This window comes from Ursus arctos, unplaced genomic scaffold (genome assembly GCF_023065955.2).
Source record: "Ursus arctos isolate Adak ecotype North America unplaced genomic scaffold, UrsArc2.0 scaffold_14, whole genome shotgun sequence".
Taxonomy (NCBI): Eukaryota; Metazoa; Chordata; class Mammalia; order Carnivora; family Ursidae; genus Ursus; species Ursus arctos.
The window spans coordinates 13020784-13043477 of NW_026622808.1; the positions used below are offsets into that span (position 1 = coordinate 13020784).

Consider the following 22694-nt stretch of genomic DNA (forward strand, 5'->3'; position numbering starts at 1 on the left):
GCCAGCCCGGGGTTAGTGGGGGCAGGGCCTCAAAGCTGCCAGGCTCGTCTCAGTGCCCCCATCTGCACTCAGCACTCAGGGGTGCGCATGTGTCTCTCAGGCCCCTCCAGCTGTGTATGGCAACCCCCAGCCTGGACCCCAGGTCTGGGAGCCATGGGGCGGGCGGGGGCCGTGGTCTCCCTGGCATTCCCCTTGCCCTGTCCACACCGAGCCGGCTGGCCTGGCCCAGGGTGCGGTCCTACTGCGGCTGACCGGCACTCGGCTCAGCCACGGAACCGTCTGCAGATCAGACGACAACCCCGGGGGGGAAGGTGGTGGGGCAGACAAGTAACTGCAGCCCCCCACTCCACTCTCCAGGATCAGCAAGACCCAGGGCCCTGGCCTCAGACTCAGGCCTCACCTGACTCAAGCCGCCAACACCCGCATCTCTCCCAAAGGCAGTATACGCGCTCCGCTCGCCGCCCTTGCCTAGAGGAGAAAAGACTCACTAGGAGCTGACCCTGGGAACGGCATGTCCCAACATGCTGACCCAGAGCCAGGCACCCGCCTGTATACAGTGGGTGCTCTATCAGTGCACAACACCAAGAGAACTTTGGTGGAATGCTGGTCTCCCTGTCAGCCTGGGGGACAATCAGGACCTGGGCCACTTCAAGCCAGCTGAAGCTTCGGCCTGGTGCTGAGTGTCCACCGTTACCAGCCTTGATGTGAGAAATGGCTTCAGATGCTCGGCCAACTGACTGGAATTACTATCAAACTAGAGGTTTATCATACAATTTTGGCCAAACTCTTGGAGCAGGTGCTGTGGGGTGGGGGGAAGAGGGCTCCACAGGCTGTACCCCCAGTCCCACCTCCCATGACCCCTCAGGGCAGGCAATGCTGGGCCCGTGGAAGGACCTGCAAATCAAGGCCTAGAGGTCGGGGGTGGGGTGCCCCAGTCCAGGGAGTAAGCAGCGGTGGGGGCGGGGGTGGTGCCTGCGCTTCCTTCCTCCCAGGGTCAGCGTGGGAAGCAAGGCTGGTCCGCCCAGCCACAGCTCTGGGCTTGGCCCAGGAAGGTGCCTTCCCCTCCCAGACTCCCAGCACCCCTGCAAGAATGGGGTGTTGGGGTTCAGGCCCTGCACACAGTAGGCACCAAATAGGGCTTCCTGAGAAGCAGGATGAGGGTGGCAAGGAGAGAAAATGGAGGTTCCGTGAGGGGACCCTGTGGGCACAGAGAAGGTACCTAATCCGTGCACTGGGCCCGCACATCAGGGGATGAGAACACACGGGCCTCGCTGGGGAGCCAGACCAGGCTGGGGCCGCAGCATGAAGCCGTGGCGAGGCCTGCACTGCGCCCACCTCCCTGCCAGCTCGCTGGGCGTCCCTGGGTGCCACGTGGCAGGCCTGGGACCCAGCTGGACTCTGGGCTCTGCTGACCGGGCCTGGCCGTGGGAAAGTGCCCACAGCAGGAAGAGACGGGAGGAAGGAACAGGCAGAGGGGAACCGGAGTCCCTGCAGGTGCATAGGCCACCCCAGGCCACACACGGGGTGGCGTTCACCCTTCTGGTCTGGGAAATGGGCACAAATTCCTGCCACACATTTTGTCCCTGGACACTGCCCCTCCCTCCTCCTTTCCTGGGCGCCATGCTGGCCTGCCCAGCTCCCACCGTGCACCCAGTCCTAGGGACCCTCATAGCCACCCGTTCACGTGGGCCCTCACAAGCCACAGAGCCCGCACAGGTCCCTTCACGCTGAGCCACAGTGCACCCATGTGCAGGTGGGGGGGGGCTGTTGGGCCCTGGGAGCTAGGCAAGGCCTCGTGACCAGCAACACAGAAGTGCTGTGAAGATCTCAGTCCTACAGTCAGGACACCAAGGCTCTAAAACGGACAGTCTTCACCTGAGTCCCAGTGGGAGGGACTCAAGCCCAGGCCCCCGAATCCTGACTTTCACGGCCGGCCTCAGAAGGGCCCAGCCTGGCTCTGACCACCTTCTTGAGTGGCCAGGACTCCTTGGGCAACAGGCCACAGCCACCTAATCCCCTGCTCTGGAAGAACCCGCCAAAGCAAAGGTGCCCTGAGTGCGCTGGCCACACCCAGAGGACCACAGGGAGCATGGGGGGAGGGGACGGTGGCGCGCGGACACTCACCTCCAAGCCCAGGGCCCAGGAATGTGGATGAAGAGAGGCTGCCGTGGGGCTCACTGAAGTGCGTGCCGTCACCATAGGTCTGTGGAGGCGGATGGCTATGAGGGGTGCTGGGGAGATGAGCTCCAGGAGGCAGGCATGCTTGTCAGTGCCCGAGTCAGGGCCTGAACCCACGTCTCTGGGCCCACAGCCCCAGGAGACCAGGCTGGCCTCTGACTTGCCCCCCTGTGAGCCTGTTTCCCATATACTCCCCCACCCCGGAGAGGGTAAGCCAGGTCTTGGGCCTCACAGAGGCTCCTTACCCGGCTGGGGTCAAAGGAGGAGCTGTTCTGGTCGCTGGTGCCCCAGGAGCCCGAGCTGGGCCGGTCCTCCAGACCTGCAGGGCAACAGAAGGGAGTTAGGGTCACCCTCACCGCCACCCTGCTCTGAAGCCAAGGGTGGCTCCCATCAGTTCAGGGAGAAGCCCCCCTTTAACTTAGCTGATTTTCCGGGCCCTTCCTGACCCAGCCTGGTCCTGAAGCCTGTCTGGCCTTACCCAACCCTCGCTCTGCCCATATTTAAACTGCCAAGGGGGTGCCCAAGGGGGTGCCCAGCCGGCTCAGTCGGTGCAGCACACGATTCTTGACCTCTGGATTGTAAGTCTGAGCCCTATGGTGGGTTTACGTGTCACTTAAAAGTAAAATCTTTTTTTTTTTTTTTAAGATTTTACTTATTCATTCACGAGAAAACAGAGAGAGAGGCAGAGGCAGAGAGAGAAACAGGCTCCCCACAGAGCAGGGAGCCCAATGCGGGGCTCGATCCCAGGACCCTGGGATCATGACCTGAGCCAAAGACAGATGTTTCACTAATCTTAAAAAACAAAAGACGACAAACAACTGCCATTAGCGGGAAGCACCCAGACACCCTGGCACTGAGCATACTTTCAGGCCCACAGTTCAAAAAACAAGTCTTCCAGCTACCTCTGCCAGCAAACTCCTAACCATCCATCAAAGCCCCAGCCACAAATCCCACCCTGGGCAAAGTCCTCACTCTCAGAGCCTCCTCCCCTCAGCATCTAGTTTCTCCCTCTGGTCCAGTCTTGACCACAAGGGACTGGGGCATCTGTACCAGGCTCAGTCCCTCCTGACCCGGCAAGAAAGGTTCACAAGGGCACTGTGAAAGCTCTGATCTCAGGGCAGCGGGAGTCTCTCCCTTCCCACCACTGACAATTCAGGAAGCGGAGCCACTCCTTTGTTGAAGTAACAGCACAGCTGCCACTGACTACCTTGAAGGCCCAGGCTGGCAGCCCTTCGGGGTGAAGGGAGCCCCAGTTAGGAGAGGCCACAGCGCAGCAGGGGTTAACCAGTGTATCTGGGTCTGGAGCCGTGGGGTGGGGCAGGGTGGGACCTTATCTCCCCCCACACTCCCAGGGGCCACCCAGGACTCCCCACCCAGGAGGCACAGAGCCTTCCTGGGCCAGGGCTCTGACCCCATCCAGCGGGGGCAACAAGACCACGCGGCCTGACAAACACATGTGGGGCAGGCCCTGGGCCCAGGCCCGGCCCCAGCACCACTCCCGTCCTTGGTTTCCCTCCTCTGGAAACAGGAGGATGCACACGCCCCACTCTGCAGGACCCAAGTCAGGCTGGGGAGAGATGGGCTGGAGGGAGCTCTGCCCCCCCCCCCCCCCCCCGGCTGCCCTGCGACCCCACACTGCTAAATTTTGGGATTCCAGCAAGAAATCTTCAGTCAGCCCACCCCCTCCCCCACCCCGCTCTTTACCAGAAACTTCTTTCAAATTTCATCTTATTGCAATGCCTTTGTGTTAATCATCATCCCCCAAACTGGTGTTTAATTGCTCCCTTATTTGCATAATTGTGCATATTAATCCCTCAGCCTAATGAATATTCATACACATTTAGATTTTATTTTCTTTTTCTTTTTTTTTTTTTTTTTTTTTTTTTTTAAAGATTTTATTTATTTATGTGACAGAGAGACAGCCAGCGAGAGAGGGAACACAGCAGGGGGAGTGGGAGAGGAAGAAGCAGGCTCATAGCAGAGGAGCCCGATGTGGGACTCGATCCCGGTACGCCGGGATCACGCCCTGAGCCGAAGGCAGACGCTTTAACGACTGCGCTACCCAGGCGCCCCTAGATTTTATTTTCTAATCAAAGATTTCCAACGTGACTGCAGTGGGGGGCTGCCTTAGCCAGGGGTGGGGGGGGCCGCACCCAGCAGGGGCTCCTGTGGTCCCGGAGTCTATCCAGCACTTGCCACCAGGTTTGGGGACTCTACACCAGGGAAGAGTGACCGGTGAGCAGGGGTGACCTTGGGCAAAGTACCAGCAACCCAAGCCTCAGTTTCCCTCTACACCTACTTGCCTCTACCCCTCTCCTTCTGGAGTAGCCCCCACCCCCTGTGGCCATGTATAACGTGCCCCTGGAGGTGCCAGAACCCCGCCACGGTAAGCAGGGAGGCCATATCCCAAGACCACAACAGACCATGTCTGAGGACAACTCCACTGGGTCCCTGCAGCCCATCCCCTGCAGAGCCTGGCAGCTTGAAGGGCACCCCAGGGCCCGCTGTCCGGGGACTCGCACCCACAGGGACCCCACAGGCTCCCAGCAGAGGCAGCCAGGTCTGGCTCTGCCCTTTCTGGAGAAAGCCCTCACTGGCCTCCGGCCTCCCCTCTTCTAGAGATGTCAAAACTAGGGACGGCCCCTCCCCCACCACCCCACTAACAGTTATTAACCCCCCCACCAATTAATCGTACATTTTAATAACCATTATGAATATTCATAACATTCCCTGTTCGTGTTCTAATTAAAACGTACTAATAGAATAAAGCACTGCTGTCAGAACGTAATCTTCTCGTGCCTTTCTTCTTTAAAGCTTGATGTTTCGTGCTGGCGGCAGTGGCAGTGGCAAGAGCTGGCAGGAGCTGGCGGGAGGCGGCCTCAGGCCAGAAGCGGGAGCCAGGACAGAGCGGAGGACAGAGGGTGCTCTCAGGGCCCACGCCTCGGAGCTCAAGTGCCGGCTGGAGGTGGGGGAAGGAAGCCACCCACCTGCCCAGGTGGCTATGCGGATGGAGAACCAGGCTGCAGAGTAGACGGCACCACTGGCCCTCAACAAGGCCTGGTCCCGGCTGAGTCCCCTCCCCAGAGGGGCCCTTAAGCGAGGACATGGGGGCTGGGCTCGGAAAGGCCCCCAGCAGAGGCTGGTTGGGACCCAGTGTTCCCTGTCCCGTGGATTCCCCCTGGGCCTGGGTTGGCGACCTGCAGCCGAAATGCCAAGCCAGCCCCCCGAAACACCCCCCCCCAGGCTCCTGCTTTCGTAAGTCAAGTGTTATTGACATGACCACGCCCATCTGTTCCTTCAAAGACAGAACAAATGACTTGCTGGCCCTTTGTGGAAAAGCTCAGCCAACTCTCGCAGGAAGGAAGATTCCTGAAGCTGGTTACCCTGTACAAAGAAGTCTGACCAACAGACTTGGGTACCAGGGCTGGGGCTATGGTGTGGGGCAGGTAAAACCAGGTGGTCAGGAAGGAGCCCGGCTCTATGAGCGCCCCCTCACCCAGGGGCCCAGGCTAGATCCCCAGAGCTGTCCTCCCTCCCTCCCTCCCTCCCTCCCGCGGCCTGGCCCACCGGTCAGAGCCTGCCTTCCCTGGCCCCTCCGCTACATCCCTGGGTTGTCCTGCAGCAGTGTCCCCCCCACCCCCAGGTTTCCTGCCCGCACTCCAGGCTCAGGGAGCTTGATGAAGTTTTCCAAAGCAAAACCTGGCTCTGCCCCACCAGCAGCCCCCATGGCTCCCCACTACCCTCAGGGCAGAGACCAGATCCCTCTCCAACCACCCTTCTCCCCCCCAGCTCATCCCTCACCAGCCCCAACCCGTGAGCGGACCCCCACCCACATGCCCTCCCAAGTCCCACCCTGTTGGTCCCCACACCACAGGTCTTCACCCTCCTTCGGGGAGGTTGCCTTGCTGTCCCCTCCCAGCCCGGGGTCCCCTGTGTATCCCTAGCATTGCCCACACAGGGCTGGCCCCCCACAAACGGCCTCGGCAGCGTCCGTGCCTCGCGTCCTCGATGCACCTGCCACTGATGAACCCAAACGCAAGAGCACGTCCGCGGCGCCGCCCCATCCGCCCGCCCTGTCCCGGCCAGGAGCACGTCCGCGGTGGCGCACCGTCCACCTGCCCTGTCCCAGCCACGTGCGGCCACCCTCACCACCACGGCTAGCACGGATCCTGCGTGACATCTAATCCACACAAACGTAGACGACCGCACGCGGCTCATGGCTGTAGTGCTGGACAGCGTGCCCCAGACCCTGACTGCACCAACACCAACACAGCGGGTCGGCCACCGCAACTACTGCGATGGCACCTAGGACAAGTTAGCGACATCTAACGACGACCGCTTGGGAAGCGCTCACAGGCCTCTTCTCTTCTTGCAGTTTACCAAGCAGGTCAGCTTTCCCTCTGGCTCTCCCCTCTCACAATTAAAATCGCCCCAAACCGCGGGGGCTTGTCAGGCAGCCCTGCCTGGGTGCGGCCCCGGGGGTCTCGTGGGGCAGCGACACGGACACCAGTTTGGATTTGGGGGCAGCCCCTCCTCGGCTGGGCTGTGGGCTCTGACAGGGGACGCCTCTCTTCCTGGGATTTTGGGGGTTAACTTTTTTTTTTAAGATTTATTTGAGGGGGAGGGGCAGAGAGACACTCTGGAGCAGATGCTGTGCTGAGCGCGGAACCTGACGTGGGGCTTGATCCCATGACCTGGAGCTCATGACCTGAGCCGAAACCAAGAGTCAAATACTCAACTAACTGAGCCACCCAGGTGCCCCAGGGGTCAACTTTTATTTTATTTTTTTTTAAAGATTTTATTTATTCGACACAGATAGAGACAGCCAGCGAGAGAGGGAACACAGGCAGGGGGAGTGGGAGAGGAAGAAGCAGGCTCCCAGCGGAAGAGCCTGATGTGGGGCTCGATCCCACAACGCCAGGATCACCCCCTGAGCTGAAGGCAGACGCCCAACAGCTGTGCCACCCAGGCGCCCCCAGGGGTCGACTTTTAAATTCCTATATCATTTCAAAACTGGGGGGGGGAGATGCAAGTGGCACACCAGGCCGTGCCCTGAACCCAGCCTCACTCAGCCTCCAAAATCCTGCCCCTGTGCTTTATCCTCTGCCTTCTGTTCATGCGCAAAAATATTTCCTTTTCTGGTCTGCGTAACTTCAAATTTTAGTAAGTTCTCCAGGGTTGGCCGCAGTCAGAACAGCCCCCCTCCCTTTTCTGAAAAGGATCAGAAGCGGGTTAGAGAACATCGCCGGCAGGACGTGAGACCAGAGGCTCACACACGCCACAGGCAGGTGCAGGACCGGCCCCGAGCCCTCACTGTCTCCGTCCCTGTGTGTGGGGGCAGTAAGCTGCTCCCCCCAACCCGAGAGCAAGCAGATTGGAGACAGAAGAGGAAGTGAGTAGAGGCCACACCCCACCCTTTCTAAGAGCAGGAGGACCCCCAAACCTGTGGCTTCCCTGGTGGCACAGCCAGCCTCTTGTAAGGTGGGTCCCCCAAATACGTGGTAATTCACAGAGAAACAGGCCCACCCAGCTACAGAAGCTGCCCTCCGTCCTCCCTCCTGCGGATTTCAGGAAGACCCTCATCCTGCTTCAGGCAGCGTGTGGGGATGGGAGAGCCCGCCCCAGTACGAGCTCAGAAGCCAACGTGGGGCCTCGTGCAAGGAACACACGGAACAGAAACACACGTGGGACACCAAAGATGGACTGAGACTCCGGACTTAGGGTTTATCCCAGCAAACAGACCATCTAAGGCAGCAACCACCGAGCACCCTCCAGGAAATCACACAGAGTGTGGGGGGGGGGGTTCTGGAGTAGAAGAGATTTCGGAGAGAAAAAGTGAGGAAGCAGGAAGAAGCAGGCAGAGTGGCGACCCCACAGATCCACAGGAGGCTTTGAAGGGCAGCAACTGAGGCAGTGGGGGGCTCCGGGCCACCCCCACCCGCGGAGACGGACGGCGCTCCGGGATGATGCACAGACCTAGCCCAAAACCACACCCTGCAGCGCTGAGCATGCATGCCCGAGCCGTGGACTCCCAGAGCCCGCTGAGAACCTGAGAAAAATGAATGAAAATGCAAAGAAGGGGATGAGACACACACACGCGCACAACCCTGCAGTCTTGGATGGACGAGGGTGCACGGCTCAGCTAGGCCGGAGAGGGAGATGGGAGGCGGGCGGGCCAGGAGCCCTCCCAAAGGCCGTGGCGAGCACCACCCACGTCGGCTTGCTGGTGCGAGACCACCACACGGAGACCGGGAGCAAGAGCACTCGGGTGGGCGAGCTGCACGCACAGAACCCTTGCAGCAGTGGCAGTCCTCCCGTTCTGCAGACGGGCAAGCAGCGGCGGGGAGAGGCGAGGTCACCTGCCCAGGGCCCCTCAGGAACCACTGGGCTCAGATTCTCACGAAAAGAAACCACGTTTTCCACAAGGGGCGATCTACTTACGCCACTTATGGCGGGGGGGGGGGGGGAGAGGCTCATCCCTGTGCTCTCCTGCAGGAAGGGGATGTCTGATTTCCCTTTGGGGCTGGAAAAGCCAGAAACAGGAGGCTCACACACGTTATTTAAAACCATGAAAACAACCCCCAGCAGAGCTGCAGACCAGCATAGACATGCCAAACACAGTCGGGGAAACACTCGCCTGACACAAGGCAGCCGGGAGGAAGCAAAAGACGGCAGTCAATCTCCTGAACTCTGAAAGCCTGGCACCAGCAGAACACAGCCCTGGCCGAGCACCCTGGGGGCCACGCATGCACTGGCCACTACGCAGACACACCACGCAACACAAGTGAGAGGGACTCGGAACGCTCGCATCCAAGTCCCAGTGCGAGGGATGAGCCTTTGCTGAGGACAAGCTGGACCGAGAGAGACAAACCCGCTGACCTGAGCCCTGTGAGCCCCGTAACCCGGCATGCCCCCCCCCACGCACAAGCCATGGGGGGCACGTGCACAGACCCACAAACACGCTTGCGGAGAAAGGGGCGCTGCTCTTGGTCCCTGACGCAGAACGTGAACGCGGCTGCACAGGAGACACAGACCTCACGGCCCCACGTCCCGCCGCACCTCCAGGACACGTGCACGTCGGCAGAGCGGGCCCCACTGCGGCGAGGCGGGGGCTCTGGGTCTTCGCAACGGGGCGGACTCTTCTGCGCCCGGACTCTGCACCGGGGACCTTGACGTGAGACGGTCAAGGGACAGACGCTCAGCCCAGCCTGGAAATCAGAATTCTCCAAAGAACTTGACTCCACAAGAATGTTTTTTAAGAGAAAGCACCAAGTATCTCTAGAAAATAACGGGAGTGCATGTTACTACGGCCACCGGACCCCGCGGAACGCCAACTCCAACAGAAAAGTGTGACCCGCGACACCAGGCCCCAAAACGGGAGGTCGACAAGCGTGCCGGCCCTCAGTCCAAAGTCAAACACAGACCAACACACACAAGTTTGAAAGGAGTTGGGGAGAGAAGAGCAGTCTGATGGACGGATGTCGGTTTGACAGTGACGCCTGTTCCTCGTAAGAAAAATCAATAAAAGAGATCAAAGGCAGCTGAATCAAGGACATAGAACAGAAAGAAAAAGCCACTAGGGTCAGAACCGAGGCGTGGCCTCAGCTTCCTGACAAACGGGGACAGGCAACTCTGGAAGCCGCTAAGGTGCACGCCAGCCGCGCCACGGTGTGTCCGAAGCGAGGATTTTCTCCTAAGACAACGCCAGAGTTGACAAGAGGCACAAAATCCCAAAAGGAATCACTGCAGGAAGAAAGGGGCTCAAATGCAAACAGGGAGGCGGCCGGCTCCCCAGCACCAGGGCCAGTCCTGCTCGGCGCAAACCAGTCCCAGAGCCCGGTTCCGGAGCACAGCAGACGTCGCCGACAGAAGCCTCGGCCCACGCGGCTCAGGACCACGGGCAAAGCGCTGGGCCCACGGCGCACAGACCACACCTGGGGACAGCACGGGACGTGGCAGAGAAGGAAAACCAAGACCACGCTTGCTGTGGATGCCCCGTGGGACCAGAGGGAGGTGCCCCCCACCCCCCCAGCGCGATAAACACCTACATGAGGACAGACCTCCAGGTGACCCCCCGTGTCAGGCCGGGTCCTGCTGACGAGCCCGAAAAGCCCAGGAGCACGTGCCTGGGGTTCTAGAAATGCCCGCCACTGTGAAAAGGCGCACGGTGCCTGCACTGGGACGCGGGAGGTGAGGGGCCCAAGGATGGCTGGACAGGTCAGCTAGAAAACCAAACCAAGGAAAGAGTACAAACAGGGAAGGGATGTCAGGAGGCAAGCAAGACGAGGACAGTCCCCAAACTACAGCACGGAAACTTCTCGAGTACCTACACCGCCCTCACCGGAGAACACGGGATAGAACAAAACGGAGCCGTAGAAGAGCCAGTGCCTCCTACGTCAGTTTCCAAAGTTCCTCCTCAAAGCTGTACGGGTCAAGAGAGAGAAGCTGAACAGACAGGGGAAAAACCAGGTTCTGACCTCAGGAAACAGTGCGGTGGAAACAGATGGTCCCTCCTGAAGTCAGCTACGAAGTCGATCCCGTATCACAGCCCAACAGGGCTTCCCTTCGGGGCGGCGCCGTGCTGTGTCCCCCCAAGATCACGACACAGAATCTGCGTGTATGAACGTGGGGGGGGGACCCTGCGAGAGCAGTGGGGGCAGGACCGGGGCACACCACAAGGCGCAGCACCTACCCCTGGGGGCACTGAGGCAGGGACGGACGGAAAGGCGATGGGAGGACACGGTGGCTCAGGGCCACCTGGCACCCGAGGAAGCGGTCTCCAAACTGCCTGGGCGCATCCCGGGCGCGACTCTGCTGCTCTCGTGTCCCTAACGCACACAGACACACTTGCTCCTGGCGCTCTCTGTTCTGACGGCGCTATCTGTCCTCACGCACCCGATCCTTCCCCAAGCACAGCTGCACGCGCAGCTCGGGCTGCATCTCCCCGCTCCGAGCGTCCGCATCATGGCTGCGTTCGGTCCACTCCGCGGACTGCGCTGATCCTGGCTCTCACCCAAGTGCATGAACAGGAATTCCGAGATTTCCGAATGCTCAGGCTTTTGACTTCGTTCTACTCTTTGGTCTTTTCTTTCTAGTTTTACTGCACTGTTCTCACGGGAGACAGCTCCTCGAGTCTTGTTTTCTCTCATGTTGGAAGTTTTCACTGTGACCACTATGCAGCCGGTTTCATAAAGGGGGTGTGGCCTCTCACGGACACGTGCTTCTACGGAGGACAGGCGCCCCCCAGAGTCACCCGGAAACTGTTACAGGTCCCCTCCCAGCCTTTCCAACAGAGCTCAGGTGCAGCCCCACAGGTGAGCCCACGGGGTGCGCTTGGCCAGAACTCCTGTCAGCTCAATCTTGATCACTTCGCAGTCAAGATTCTCTCCCTCCCACTTACTTCTCGGGTCTCTGCTCTGTCAAGGACTGCCAGTGCACGCTGCTCTGCCTCCTGCATCTTTTCCCACATACTCCTCACTCCTCAACCTGACCTAACAAGAAGCACATCTGCACTGCTGAATGAACTGTGTCATCTGATTCCTAAGGGTTTTTCAGAAATGGCACCAAGGCTAGAACACCATAAATGAAAAGATCTGACAACATAAAAATTTAATCTGCGAAACACTTAGACCAATTAAAAATCTCCATCATTAACAAGTTATAAGTTAGGAAATAAACTCCAACATAGATCACAAAAGACTAATACCCTCCCTATGTAAAGAGCGCTTGCAAATCAATAAGAGCAACAGAAGATGGGGTAAAGAACACCACAGGAAGCAGCATCAGGGAGTTACTTGGGATGATTATTAAACTCACTGTAAGTGCAACGAGAATAATAAATCTTGCTTATTTCACCAACCTATGAGGACTGAAGACTCAAATGATCCAGGCTTAGTGCCTGGAAAACAGCGCTCGAGAAATATTAAAGTAAATCGTGGTTGACAAATAGTATTGCCATTGTTAAAAATTTCATTGGGCAGGAAAGAAAAAATACTAGTGATATAGCTGATAGAGCCAACGGATGGGTCTCCAGGAATTCTGCTCAGTGAGAAAAGCCAGTCTTGGAAGGTGACACAATCTCACACAGCTTCACGTATTCTCGACATTCTCAACATGACCTAACTGTAGAGCTGGACAACAGTCAGTCGGTGCCCCCAGGGGTGAAGGGTGGCAGGTGGGTGTGGCTCCGAGGCAGCGGGCAATGAGAGCAGCTCTGCACCTGGACTGTGGCAGTGGGCTACTGGCGCTCCATGTGGGATAACAGTGTGTAGAACCCCTCCCCATGCACACACGAGCTAACACAAGCCCATATGGAGTGCATGTGACAGAGGAAAGGTCTGGCTCTCTCGTCTGGATGGTACCAAGGGCGGCTCCCATGCTATGGGCATGCAGGAGGTCACTGCTGGAGGAGGGGTGCACTCGACCTCCCTCTACGGGTCTTTGCAACTTCCTGTTAATCTATGATGATTCCAAGGAAGTTGATCAATTCCAAAGAGGGGTGGGGGCGGGGGGGCTCAAGACAGGAATGGAAAACTCATCAAAAAAGAACTCATGGCCAATGAACTTTTGAAAATGCGACCAGCCGTCATGAGTGACATAAATGCCCCCTTGACACGGCACATTCCTTGTCACCCATCAAGTGGAAGGAGAGGTTTGAAGACCTGTGCTGGAGAAGGGGCCAGGCCGGAGGGGCGCGCTCGCAGGGAGTCCGCCTCCACGGGACACACGTGCCGGCCGGTGCTGACGCGGCCTTCAACAGAGTCCCAACTGTAGGAGTTTCACCCTGAGCGTGTGTTACGTCTGCTAGCGAGAAAGCTGCTGAGAAACGATCAATAGGAGAGGCGTCCTTTGCCCCGTCCATACGCTGTTCCTGGTGTCCGGGGCAGCCTCGGACCCCGCGGCGGGGGCCAGACGACGTGCTATCACAGGGCTCCGGGCCTCCGTGTTTCCCAAAAGAGAGGCAATGGGCAAGCCTCTGCTTTTGCGTGTTGTCCAATCCGTATACGAACCAGAACACCTCCACCTCAAGGGGCCCCGTGTCCCCGTGTGCCACCTCGGAAGCAGACGGCGGGGCAGACCTCCACGCCGCTCAGTCAGAGCTGCCGCTTGTGCCGGCACAGGCCGCCTGCCGGCTGACAGAATGGACCACAGAGGACAGGCTGACTTAGGGGACGTGAAAGGACCACCAGGCAGACCAGACTGGAGAAGGAGCAAGGCTGGTGGGGCCCGCGAGCATCCGGGAACCCCGGCAAGCACGCACGACCAGCTGAAGGAGGGTGAGCTGCCTCATCGGAGAGGGACGGACCCTCCCTGGGTCCACCTGCCGACGGACCAGCAGCCTGCCCCCTTCCTGGCGTCTCCAGCTCCACCAGGGAAAAGGTGGGGAAGGGAGCTCAGAGCAGGGAGAACCCATGAAGGGGCCAAGCCCAGGTCCCGCGGCTAACAGGTGTGCGACTGGTGACCTCAAGGCAGGGCCAGGAGGGCTCCACCGAGACCCGCCCACACCTCCAGTTTACAAAGTATTCACACCCACGGACTCGCTGAATCATCTGGCCACGGGCACACGCCCTTTTACAGATGAAGAAACTGAGGCTCGTCATGCCACCGACATAGGTGATACAGTGTCTTGTGCCTGGAGTGGCAGCTAGGAGGGGCCCTTCAGCTCCGGTCTCAGGGTTCCCGGTCCCAGATCCCCAGCCACACCAGGCTCAGGCTGGTGTTAACGGCTTGAACTGAACTGGGTGAGGGGGTCCCTGGCTGCATACCCAGAACAGGGGTCTCCCAGGCTGGAACAACCACACCCTGTCCCCAGCCAAAGTGGTCAGGGCAGGGCCGGAAGTGGGCAACTTGGAGGGGCCCCTCCCCCAGGAACTGTGGCTTCGATGACTCGGGGCTGCTGGCCCTAAGTGGACACTGGAGAAGGGAAGACAGCCTGGGACAAAGGCCCAGAGAGAGACAAGGGAATGCCTGTGCCATCTCCTCCAAGAAGACCCCCTGGGCCTGACACTGCCCAAGCCAGAGGAAGGGTAGCACCCCAGCTCCTGGGAGATATTTCTAAGGGGAGGGAGCAGGATGGCCTGTGGGGATTTCCACAGCTCAGAGAAGACTCTGTCCAGCCATACAGCCACTTCCTCAGGAAGGGGAAGGCCAGCATGGGGGGGTGGCGGACATGACACAATGTCCCTCCCCTTGTGGGGGTTCCTAAGCACAACCCACCCCTGAAAACCCCCTCCTCCTTCAGCCAGAACACACTGGATATCTCAATGAAATTCACAGACAACTCCAAGAAAGAACCTTCCATCCCAAATCTCAGAGTCACAGAAGGACACACACCCAATCCTAAGACCCCTAAAAGTTGCCAAAATCCACAGAGTGGCAGAAGATCCTGGTCTCCTTGAGGGTCTCCCCCAAATCCCACCAATAATCAGGGTGGACTCCCCAATGTATGCAACGCACCCCTCTCTGCCCACAGCTCTCCAGAGCTCCCACCTCCCTGGGGTAAAACCCCAAGTGCTCCCAAGACCCCAAGGCCCTGCATGACCTTCCTCATTCCTCTCTGTGCTCCCCTCCCCCCTCTCGCTCACTCTGCTCCAGGCACACTGCTCCTCCTTGCTCTTCCTCTAACACATCAGGCCCGGTCCTGCCCCAGGACCTTTGCACAGCCTGTGCCCTTCACCTTGAACCCCCCTCAGGTCTCTGCTCAAATAGCACCCACTTGGAGACCGTCCCTGACCACCTTGGCTCTTTGTGATGGCCTCCTCCCTGCTGCTCTGCTGCCTGACCTTTGTGGTATGTTCCTTCAGCAAGAAAGAACGGTCCGTCCTCCCCCGGCCATGTCACAGGCCCTCAGTGCCCAGTAGGGTGACCGACTCATCCAGATTTGCCAAGGACATTCCTAGTTTGGGGGCGCCTGGGTGGCTCAGTCATTAAGCATCTGCCTTTGGCTCAGGGTGTGCTCCCAGGGTTCTGGGATCGAGCCCCGCACTGGGCTCCCTGCTCCACTGGGAGCCTGCTTCTCCCTCTCCCACTCCCCCTGCTTGTGTTCCCTCTCTCGCTGGCTGTCTCTATGTCAAATAAATAAATAAAATCTTAAAAAAAAAAAAAAAAAAGACATTCCTAGTTTGAATGTTCAAAATCCCAGATCCCAGGAACACCCCTGGGTCCTCAGCAGGATGGTCAGCCACCCCAGTGTTGGGTCCCGTATATAATACTCCTGTAACATATACTTGAAAAAAACAGCCAGGAGCTGGGCCTCTCCCCGGACTTATAACAGGGGCAAGATTTAGCAAGGGCTGTCCAGTAACTCCTGGGCCTCAATTTCCCACTTAAACTGGAGACCCAGGGCCTCACGGGGGCCATGGGGACCTGGGAGGCTTGAGTCCCCTCCTCACATGTGCCCCATTATGAGTAACACAGACCCCCCCGGCCCCAGGCCTCTCACCCCCTGCCCTACTTGGGCCGGGTGCCGCCCCCAAACATGTCCTCCTCTGGTGTCCTCTCCGAGTGGCTCTGGCGCTGCAGCCCACCCTGTGTTGCCCAGCCCACCCGCTGCCCCGAGCCACGGGATCCTACCTGAGCCTCCGAACTGGGCGCCAGCCAGGGAGGTGGGCCGGCCCTTGCCGTTGGCCACCGGCAGGGGGAACATCTGTGGGAAGAGAGAGAGGGGAGTGTGGGAGCCAGGACACAGCTCTGCCCCGGGGGCCCGTCCCTTCGGAGAGCCCAGGCAGGAAAAGCAGATGAGGGCCCACGGGGCACACAGGGAAAGCACGGCCTGCTGCCAGCAATGGGACTTCTGGTAGAATTTAAACACTCTGCTGGAGGATGCCTGGCCGGCTCCGACGGCGGAACGGGCACCTTGTCATCTTGGGGTCGTGAGTTTGAGCCCAGCACTGGGTGCAGAGTTTAAATACTACTACTACTAAAAAATAAAAAGTCTGCTGTTTGTGGTCAGAATAACCGATTTCAACGCTGGAAACCTTTTAGCTGCTCTCAAAAGCGATACAAAGTTGTCCTTAAATTTCAGCTTTAAAAAGTTGGAATATTGCTCCCGGAGCCCAGCAGCAAGGGTGAGCTGAGCACAGGCCTTTCCCCAGGCCAGGGTCCCCTCCTGTCCTGTGTGCCCCTGACCCTGAGCCACAAGCATGTGGGGAGGAAAGCTCCGCCCAGCCACTGGGATGGGAGGGGGGGTGACGTGGGTCACGTCCCCCACGTGCCAGGTTCTGTATTCAGTGGCTGCCTGGGGGCCCTCATCACACCTGCCCCTCAGGAGAAACTGAGGCCCAGAATGCCAGGAAGCTGGAGGAACCTGGGAAAGGCTGTGCCCTCCCCCAACAGGTGACTGGCTGGTTCTTCTGGGCACCGCATGGGACAGCCGCCTTCCCCCCCCACCCCCCACCCCCGCCCCGGGTTTACCCAAACCCACCCTGTTAAGTCCCTCAGGATTAAACAGCTTAGCAGCGTTAGCCAAGAAAACCCAACATCAACAAACCCTTTTGTCACACACAACAAAACACGTCCCTGCCCCCAGAGTCTAGGTTTATAGATTCCATCTAGGGCCCAAGTGATTAAAGGTGGCGGGAATCGGGACCAGGAGGCTCACTGCAGAGCTGCTGACACCCCCAGCCCCCAATCTACTCCACTCAGCCAGGAGGTGAGGGCACAGGGCCTGTGGGCAGGACTCTCACGCAGCGTCACAAGCCCCGGGGCAGCCCCAGGAAGTGGGGCCCTGTCTCCACGCCCCGTTCTACAGGAGAGAAACAGAGGCCATGTGCTCACCTGGCCCTGGCAGGCGGGGCAGCAGGGGCTCATGGGAGGCGTGGAGCCTGGCGGGAAGCAGGTTCTCACCGGGTCTGCACCTCCCGCTTGGGGGCGTGGCTGTGCTCATTCAACTGGCCCAGCCTCCCCAGAGCCCTGTTCTCTCACATAGGGTCCTGTTCCATTGGGGAAACTGAGGCCTATACCAACTGGACCCCAGGCCCAGGGGGTCAACAGCTAAGCCCCTGGGGTGTGGGGACCCCATTCCAAGTCTTTGTTTTGTCTCCTAGAGTACCAGGGGCTACGCTGACATCTCGTATCTGCCACAAGGAGCACTGGGCCCTGTCAGCCCTGACACGCCCCCTCATACCCTGTAGCCTCAGTCTTCTCTTCTGTGAAATGGGCTCAGGGCCCTGCCCACACAGGACACTGAAAGCCAATCATGAAACTGTCCCCCACTGCTCAGGGCCCAAGTGCCCTCTATGCCCCGATAAGCTTCCTTTCTAACAGCGGAGACTCAAGGCCTGGCAGGGGCAGCGGTTAACGTCACAGTTTAGCTGTCACAGTTTAGCTGTTCCTTCGTGTGCTCTGACAGTCGCCTGTTCCGCTGCAGGAACCTGGCCCCTGCAAGCACTTCCCTTCCAAATCTCTTCTCAGTCTAAAACCAAGTGGATATCCAAGTGGATTTAAACCCACTCGGTTTCTCTGGGGCAGGCTGGAGGGAGCAGCTACAAGGAGACGAAGAAGTGTCGGGAGAGGAGGCAGGGACTCTCTCTGCGCCCTGTGACCTGCTCAGGCCTCTCTCCTTGTAAGAACAAGGACGGTGAATGGAAATCCAGCTCCAAGTTCACCCTGAGGGAAGACACAGGGCACCTTACCCTCGGCCTCAATTTCCTCATCTGTGAAACGGGTCACTGGTTCGGGCTGGGGCGGATGAGACGTTCAGACCCACCACACAGAAGAGGTGGGGGAATGAGGGGCTCAAGGCTCCTGGACAAAAGAGGTGAAGGGACCAGGTCTGACCCTGTGCCCACCCCCCCACCCCCACCCCGTCTGTTCCGGCTCAATAATCTGTGACCTGTCAGTTTAACAAAAAAACAACCGAGCCGCACTCTGGGTTACTCAGCCGGGGAAGCAAAAATAAAATGGGGCTTAAAAATGGCTCAAAAATACCAGTATGGCCCTTCCGGAGCCGGAGCCCTCTGTCCCGTGGGCTGTGTTTTTCCACAGGATGGCTGGTGTCGTTTCGGTTTGGGGACTTTTGTTTTCGACAGGCCTCAGTGGCCTGGGGCTCGTCCTGGTGGAGGGTGAAATTCAGACTGAAAGTACCTCCCCCAACCCGTTTCAAATCAAAATAGTGCTTCCTGGTGGAAGAGCGGGAGCAGGACTTAGGGAAGCATCCACGGGCAGGCTGCAGAGGTTGACACTGGTGACAGACGACCCACGGCACAGATGAGCACGCTGAGGCCCCCTGCTCCTGGCACCTAAGGGGAGCTCTGGCTCCCAGCCCCCCGAGGCCTGGCGGAGCTGTGTGATGCCTGGGAGCTCCGTCCAGCCAGGCGTGAGCCGGGCATTCCAGGGCCACCAGACTGCCACCCGGGCCTGCCTCGCCACCACAGAGCAACAGCAGCCACGGTAGTGAGAATGGCAACTACCGCCGAGTCAGAGTGTTTCCTCCAGGCCGCGCTGCCCAGGGATTCCCACACTCCCCAGATCTCCTACGGCCTCCTGCCCGGGGCCCCCAGCTCCTGACCATCCATCACGCTGGCCACCATGTGGCTGAATAACTGAGGTGGCAGACCTCACTGTCTGCTCTCTGCCTCACTCGCAGGCCCCGTGCCAGTCATCTTGGTGCTCAGTGCCCCCCCCCCCGTTTTTCCTCCTTTTGTACCCACACAGAAGTGAATGACCCTGATCATACCCATTTTCCAGATCACGAGGCCAAGGCCACTGCTGGCCCACAGCCCATGCACCCCCACCGCACCCCATATCCTCCAGCTCCCCTCCCACCGGGGACCCCTCCACCCAGCCAAGTTTGAGGTCTGGCTCTGGGCTTTTGGGGTATTTCTGGCAGATGCTTCTGCCCCAGGAAGCCTGGGGCTGCAGGCCCACACAGAGTCAGGCCGGGAGCCTGGGAAGGCGGCGCCCTGGCTTACCATGCTGAAGTCCAGGAGATCACTGAGCTCCTTGTCTGTGCCCACGGGCGCCATCCTCTGTGGCTGGTTCATTCTCCAGGGCCTAGGGTGGGCACCTCAAGCCTAGGGATGGCCCTGCAGAGAAGGGAACAGACACACGGGAAGACGAAGAGCAAAGAAGAGGTCTGAGTGACTATGTCAGAGGCGGACAGATGGGGAGCTGTTTAAAAAGCCCTTCTTCTAAGGGCCCTGAGGGCTTAGGTCTTCCCAGAACAAGCCCCTTCGTAACCCTGGGGTAGGGGGCAGGGCAGCCAGGACTCCCTGGTTTGGGCCCCTGGAGACTTCTCCCCAGAGCCCTCAGGGAGTTTGAACAATTGGGGGGGGGGGTCTTCAAATATATATTTCCTAAACTCCCTCCGAGACCACCAAGAAATTAGACTGCAAATTTTAAACTGGATGGAGGGTGGGAGAGGTCCCTTCCCCAATCCACCAGAACCTACCCCTCTCCTCCCTTCCATCTCTCCTTTCCAACCCCCCCCCAAGCTTGCTACCGCCAGGAAAGGGGGAGGGCAGCCCAGGCCCCATCCCAAGGGAAATTTTGTGACCCCTGCCCCCCTACAGCTGTCACAGCGTGTTGAAAACCAGGTCACCCCCAAATTCAAAGCTAAAAACAATCTTCAATAAAAAGGCACAACCACCTTCCCGATTCACGACTGAAAGGGGGGAGGGTGCCCGGTGTAGGGACCTACCTACAAAGCTCTTCTCCACCCTTAACCTCCAACCACCACAAAAAAACAACTAAACTCAGAACAGAAAAAAACAAAAAAAAAACACACTAGATTGTTTTATTGTCACGATGTATCCGGGAATTATTTTTTAGCAACTTTGAAAACATCCCTTGCCTCCCGCTCCGGGGGTGGGGGGGGGGGTGTCCCCAAACCAGGGTTTCCCCCGCACGGCCCCAGGGGCCTCCATTCTAGAGCGCGGGTGGAGGCTCACCTGCCTGGCCCCATTCCCCCCACCCCCAGGAGAGGGAGCGGAGCGCGCAGCCCCTCCGGCTTTGGTCCCGGGCTCTCCGGACGGGGGCGGCCCCAGACACACCGCGGAGGCTGCGGGGCGGAGGGGGTTCCGGGGTCGAGGGAGACCCCGCTTCGGAAGCCGAGAAACCCCCGCTTTGTTTGCCAACTCGGGACGAGGTGTGAAACGGCTGCCCCGGCGCCCCCTCCCCCGCCAGGTCTTTTCTTTCTCAGAGGGCGTGTGAAACTGACTTTGTTGAGGAGTACGAAACCGCACTTTTTTGTGGGGTGGTTGAAACCGATTTCAAGGCAGACCTGCGGGGGGCTGGAAACTTGTGGGGTGTCGCAGGACTCTGGGGGATTGGAAGCGGCCTCGGAAGGAGGGGAGGCGCTGCGAGCGGCCAGGGGCCCGCCGCCCTCCCTGCGGGCCGGCCCGGGAGGCCCGGGGCCCCCACCCCGCCCGCAGCGGCCGGTGCAGGCGGGCGGCCCGGGAGCCTTTGAAGCCGGGCCGCCCACCGCCGCCGCCCCGGGCCGCGCTAACGCGGAGCAGATGTTCGCGCCCCGGCTCCCCCCCCCCACCCCCGGCCCGGCCCGGCCCTCAACCTGCGCCCGCGGGCCGCGCCGCCGCACCTTCCCCGCCAGACAAAAGGACGCTCCCCCCGCCCCCTCCAAACTCCGGCGCTCGGGGAGGGGGCCCCGTCGCCCGGCCGCCCGCCCCGCCCGCCCCGCCGCAAAGTTTCGCCAAGTACGGCCCGGCGGGCGGGGGGCGCGGCGCGGAAAGTTGGAGAACAATGACGCCCGGCCCGCGGCGGGGGCGCACGCCCGGACGGCGCCCCCGCCCCAACGTCCCGGGCCCGCGGCGGCGGCGGCGGCGGGGGGAGGGGGGGGCGGGCCAACTTCGCACAAAGCCGCGGGGCCCCGGGATCCCGACGTGCTCACCTGCTCGGCGCGGCCGGGCCCGCAGCGCGCGGGGGGCGGCGGCATGAACAGCCCCCCCGGACAAAGGGGCGTCGCGCCGGGCCCCCGAGGGTCGCGCGTGGGCGGCGGCGGCGGCGCGTGGCCCGGCCCTCCCCCGCGGCCCGCCCGGCGGGGCCCGTGAGCGGCCGGGGCGCTAGCGGAGGCGGCGTGTGCGGAGCTCGCGCTGCCCGCCGCCCGCGTCGCTGGGCTCGGTCCGGCCCGCTACGCCCGCGGCCGCCGCCGCTGCCTCATCTTCCTGCGGCGGGAGACATGTTCCGCCCCCCGCCCCGCGCGCGGCCCCGCCTCCGCCAGGCCCCGCCCGCGCCCCGCCCCGCGCTCCTCCCGGCGCCGCCGCGGATCCCTCCGCCACCGCCCGCTCGGCCCGCGTTGGGCCCCGCGGCTCGTTTTCCTGCGCGCCCGCGGGAAGCGGCTGGGACCTCGTGCTGCCTGGGGCCTGGGAGCAGGGGCGCCCGGGTAGGGCCCCGGCAAAGGGCGCAGGGAGGGGGCCGGGACTATCTTCCAGCGCGGAGGCGTACGGAGGGTGGAAACGCACTCGTGACGCAAGAGGGCATAGACCGTGAGACGGAAAGATAAGGCAGGGCAGCGGTGGCCAATCGGAGGGTGCGAAAGTTTGATTGGCGGGTCTGTGGGCCATTCGTGGCGCGGCCCCGCCTCCGCCCCGCCTCCTCCGCGAGGTCTAGCGAAGAAAGAGGTGGGACTCTCGGAGGGTTAGGCCCCTAGAAGCGATGGGGGTGGGCTTTGGAGTTTTATTGTTAGGTTTGCGTGGCCGCCCGCGCGGCCTCTCCGACTAGGTTGTGTCTCAGTTCCTAGGGCTGGCCCCGGGCGCTGGGTGTTGAGAGAGGGCGTCTATGGCGGAGGACACGATTTGGACCCATTTTGCTGGTAGGGCAATGGAAGCCAGCTCTGTTTCAGCGTCAGAGAGGCCCACAGGGAGCCGGCCTTGTGCCTCTGACTTGCTGGTTGCTTTCTCTTTCCCGAGTCTCAGTTTGCTTGTCTGTAGAAGGGAGTCTCTGGACCTCCGTTTGGACAGGGCTGAGGCGGGACCGAGCCTTTCACTGTCAGTGGTCTGTGTCTCCTCTTAGGTCAGAAATTCTTCCCACATCCAGGGGCTCTTCAGCTTTGGAGGACCACAGATCCTACAGAATGGGAATAATAAAATTACAAATGAAAATATCACATTCTTGGGGCACCTGGGTGGCTCAGTCCGCGAAGTCGGCCTTCAGCTCGGGCGTGATCACAGGGTCCTGGGATCGAGCCCCACGAACCCCACGAGCCCTGCGTCGGGCTCCCTGCTCAGCAGAGTCTGCTTCTCCCTCCCCCTCTGCTCCACTTGTACTCTCTCTCATTCTCTCTCTTTGTCTCAAATAAATAAATGAAATCTTTAAAAAAAATTGTCACAATCTTTCGTGGTTTCCTGTGTCCCCAGAAAGCCACCCTCCCTTCCAGGCCTGGGAAGAGGCCACCATCCTCCTGACCCACTAGACTCTGGCCACCAGGGTCTCTTGGCTGTTTTGGAACCTGCCAGGCTCATTTTCACCTCCAGGCCGCTGTCCTTGCTGTGCCCTCTGCCTGGAATGCTTTTCCACTTTTGCCTGGAAACCCCAAATCACCATAGTTCAGTGCTGCCCTCAGC

At 60.1% G+C, this 22694-nt stretch overlaps 1 protein-coding gene across 11 annotated transcripts in view; it reads right to left on the reverse strand.

Annotated features, from left to right (window-relative positions):
* The window catches only part of TCF3 (transcription factor 3), a 33862-nt gene extending 12698 nt beyond the window's left edge, over positions 1-21164 (reverse strand). For 4 of the 11 annotated variants that reach the window (XM_026480941.4, XM_026480943.4, XM_026480949.4 and 1 more), the window contains exons 1-6: positions 21023-21163; positions 19089-19202; positions 15751-15823; positions 2424-2497; positions 2125-2203; positions 401-468 (exon numbers count right to left, since the gene is read on the reverse strand). In XM_026480941.4, the coding sequence (XP_026336726.2) occupies positions 401-468; positions 2125-2203; positions 2424-2497; positions 15751-15823; positions 19089-19160 (366 nt within the window). In that variant the 5' untranslated portion in view covers positions 19161-19202; positions 21023-21163. Of the gene's footprint in view, positions 1-400; positions 469-2124; positions 2204-2423; positions 2498-15750; positions 15824-19088; positions 19203-21022 lie in introns of all 11 variants that reach the window. The other 7 variants (XM_026480940.4, XM_057311426.1, XM_026480952.4 and 4 more) reach the window with 5 other exon arrangements.
* Positions 21165-22694: the final 1530 nt, after the last annotated feature.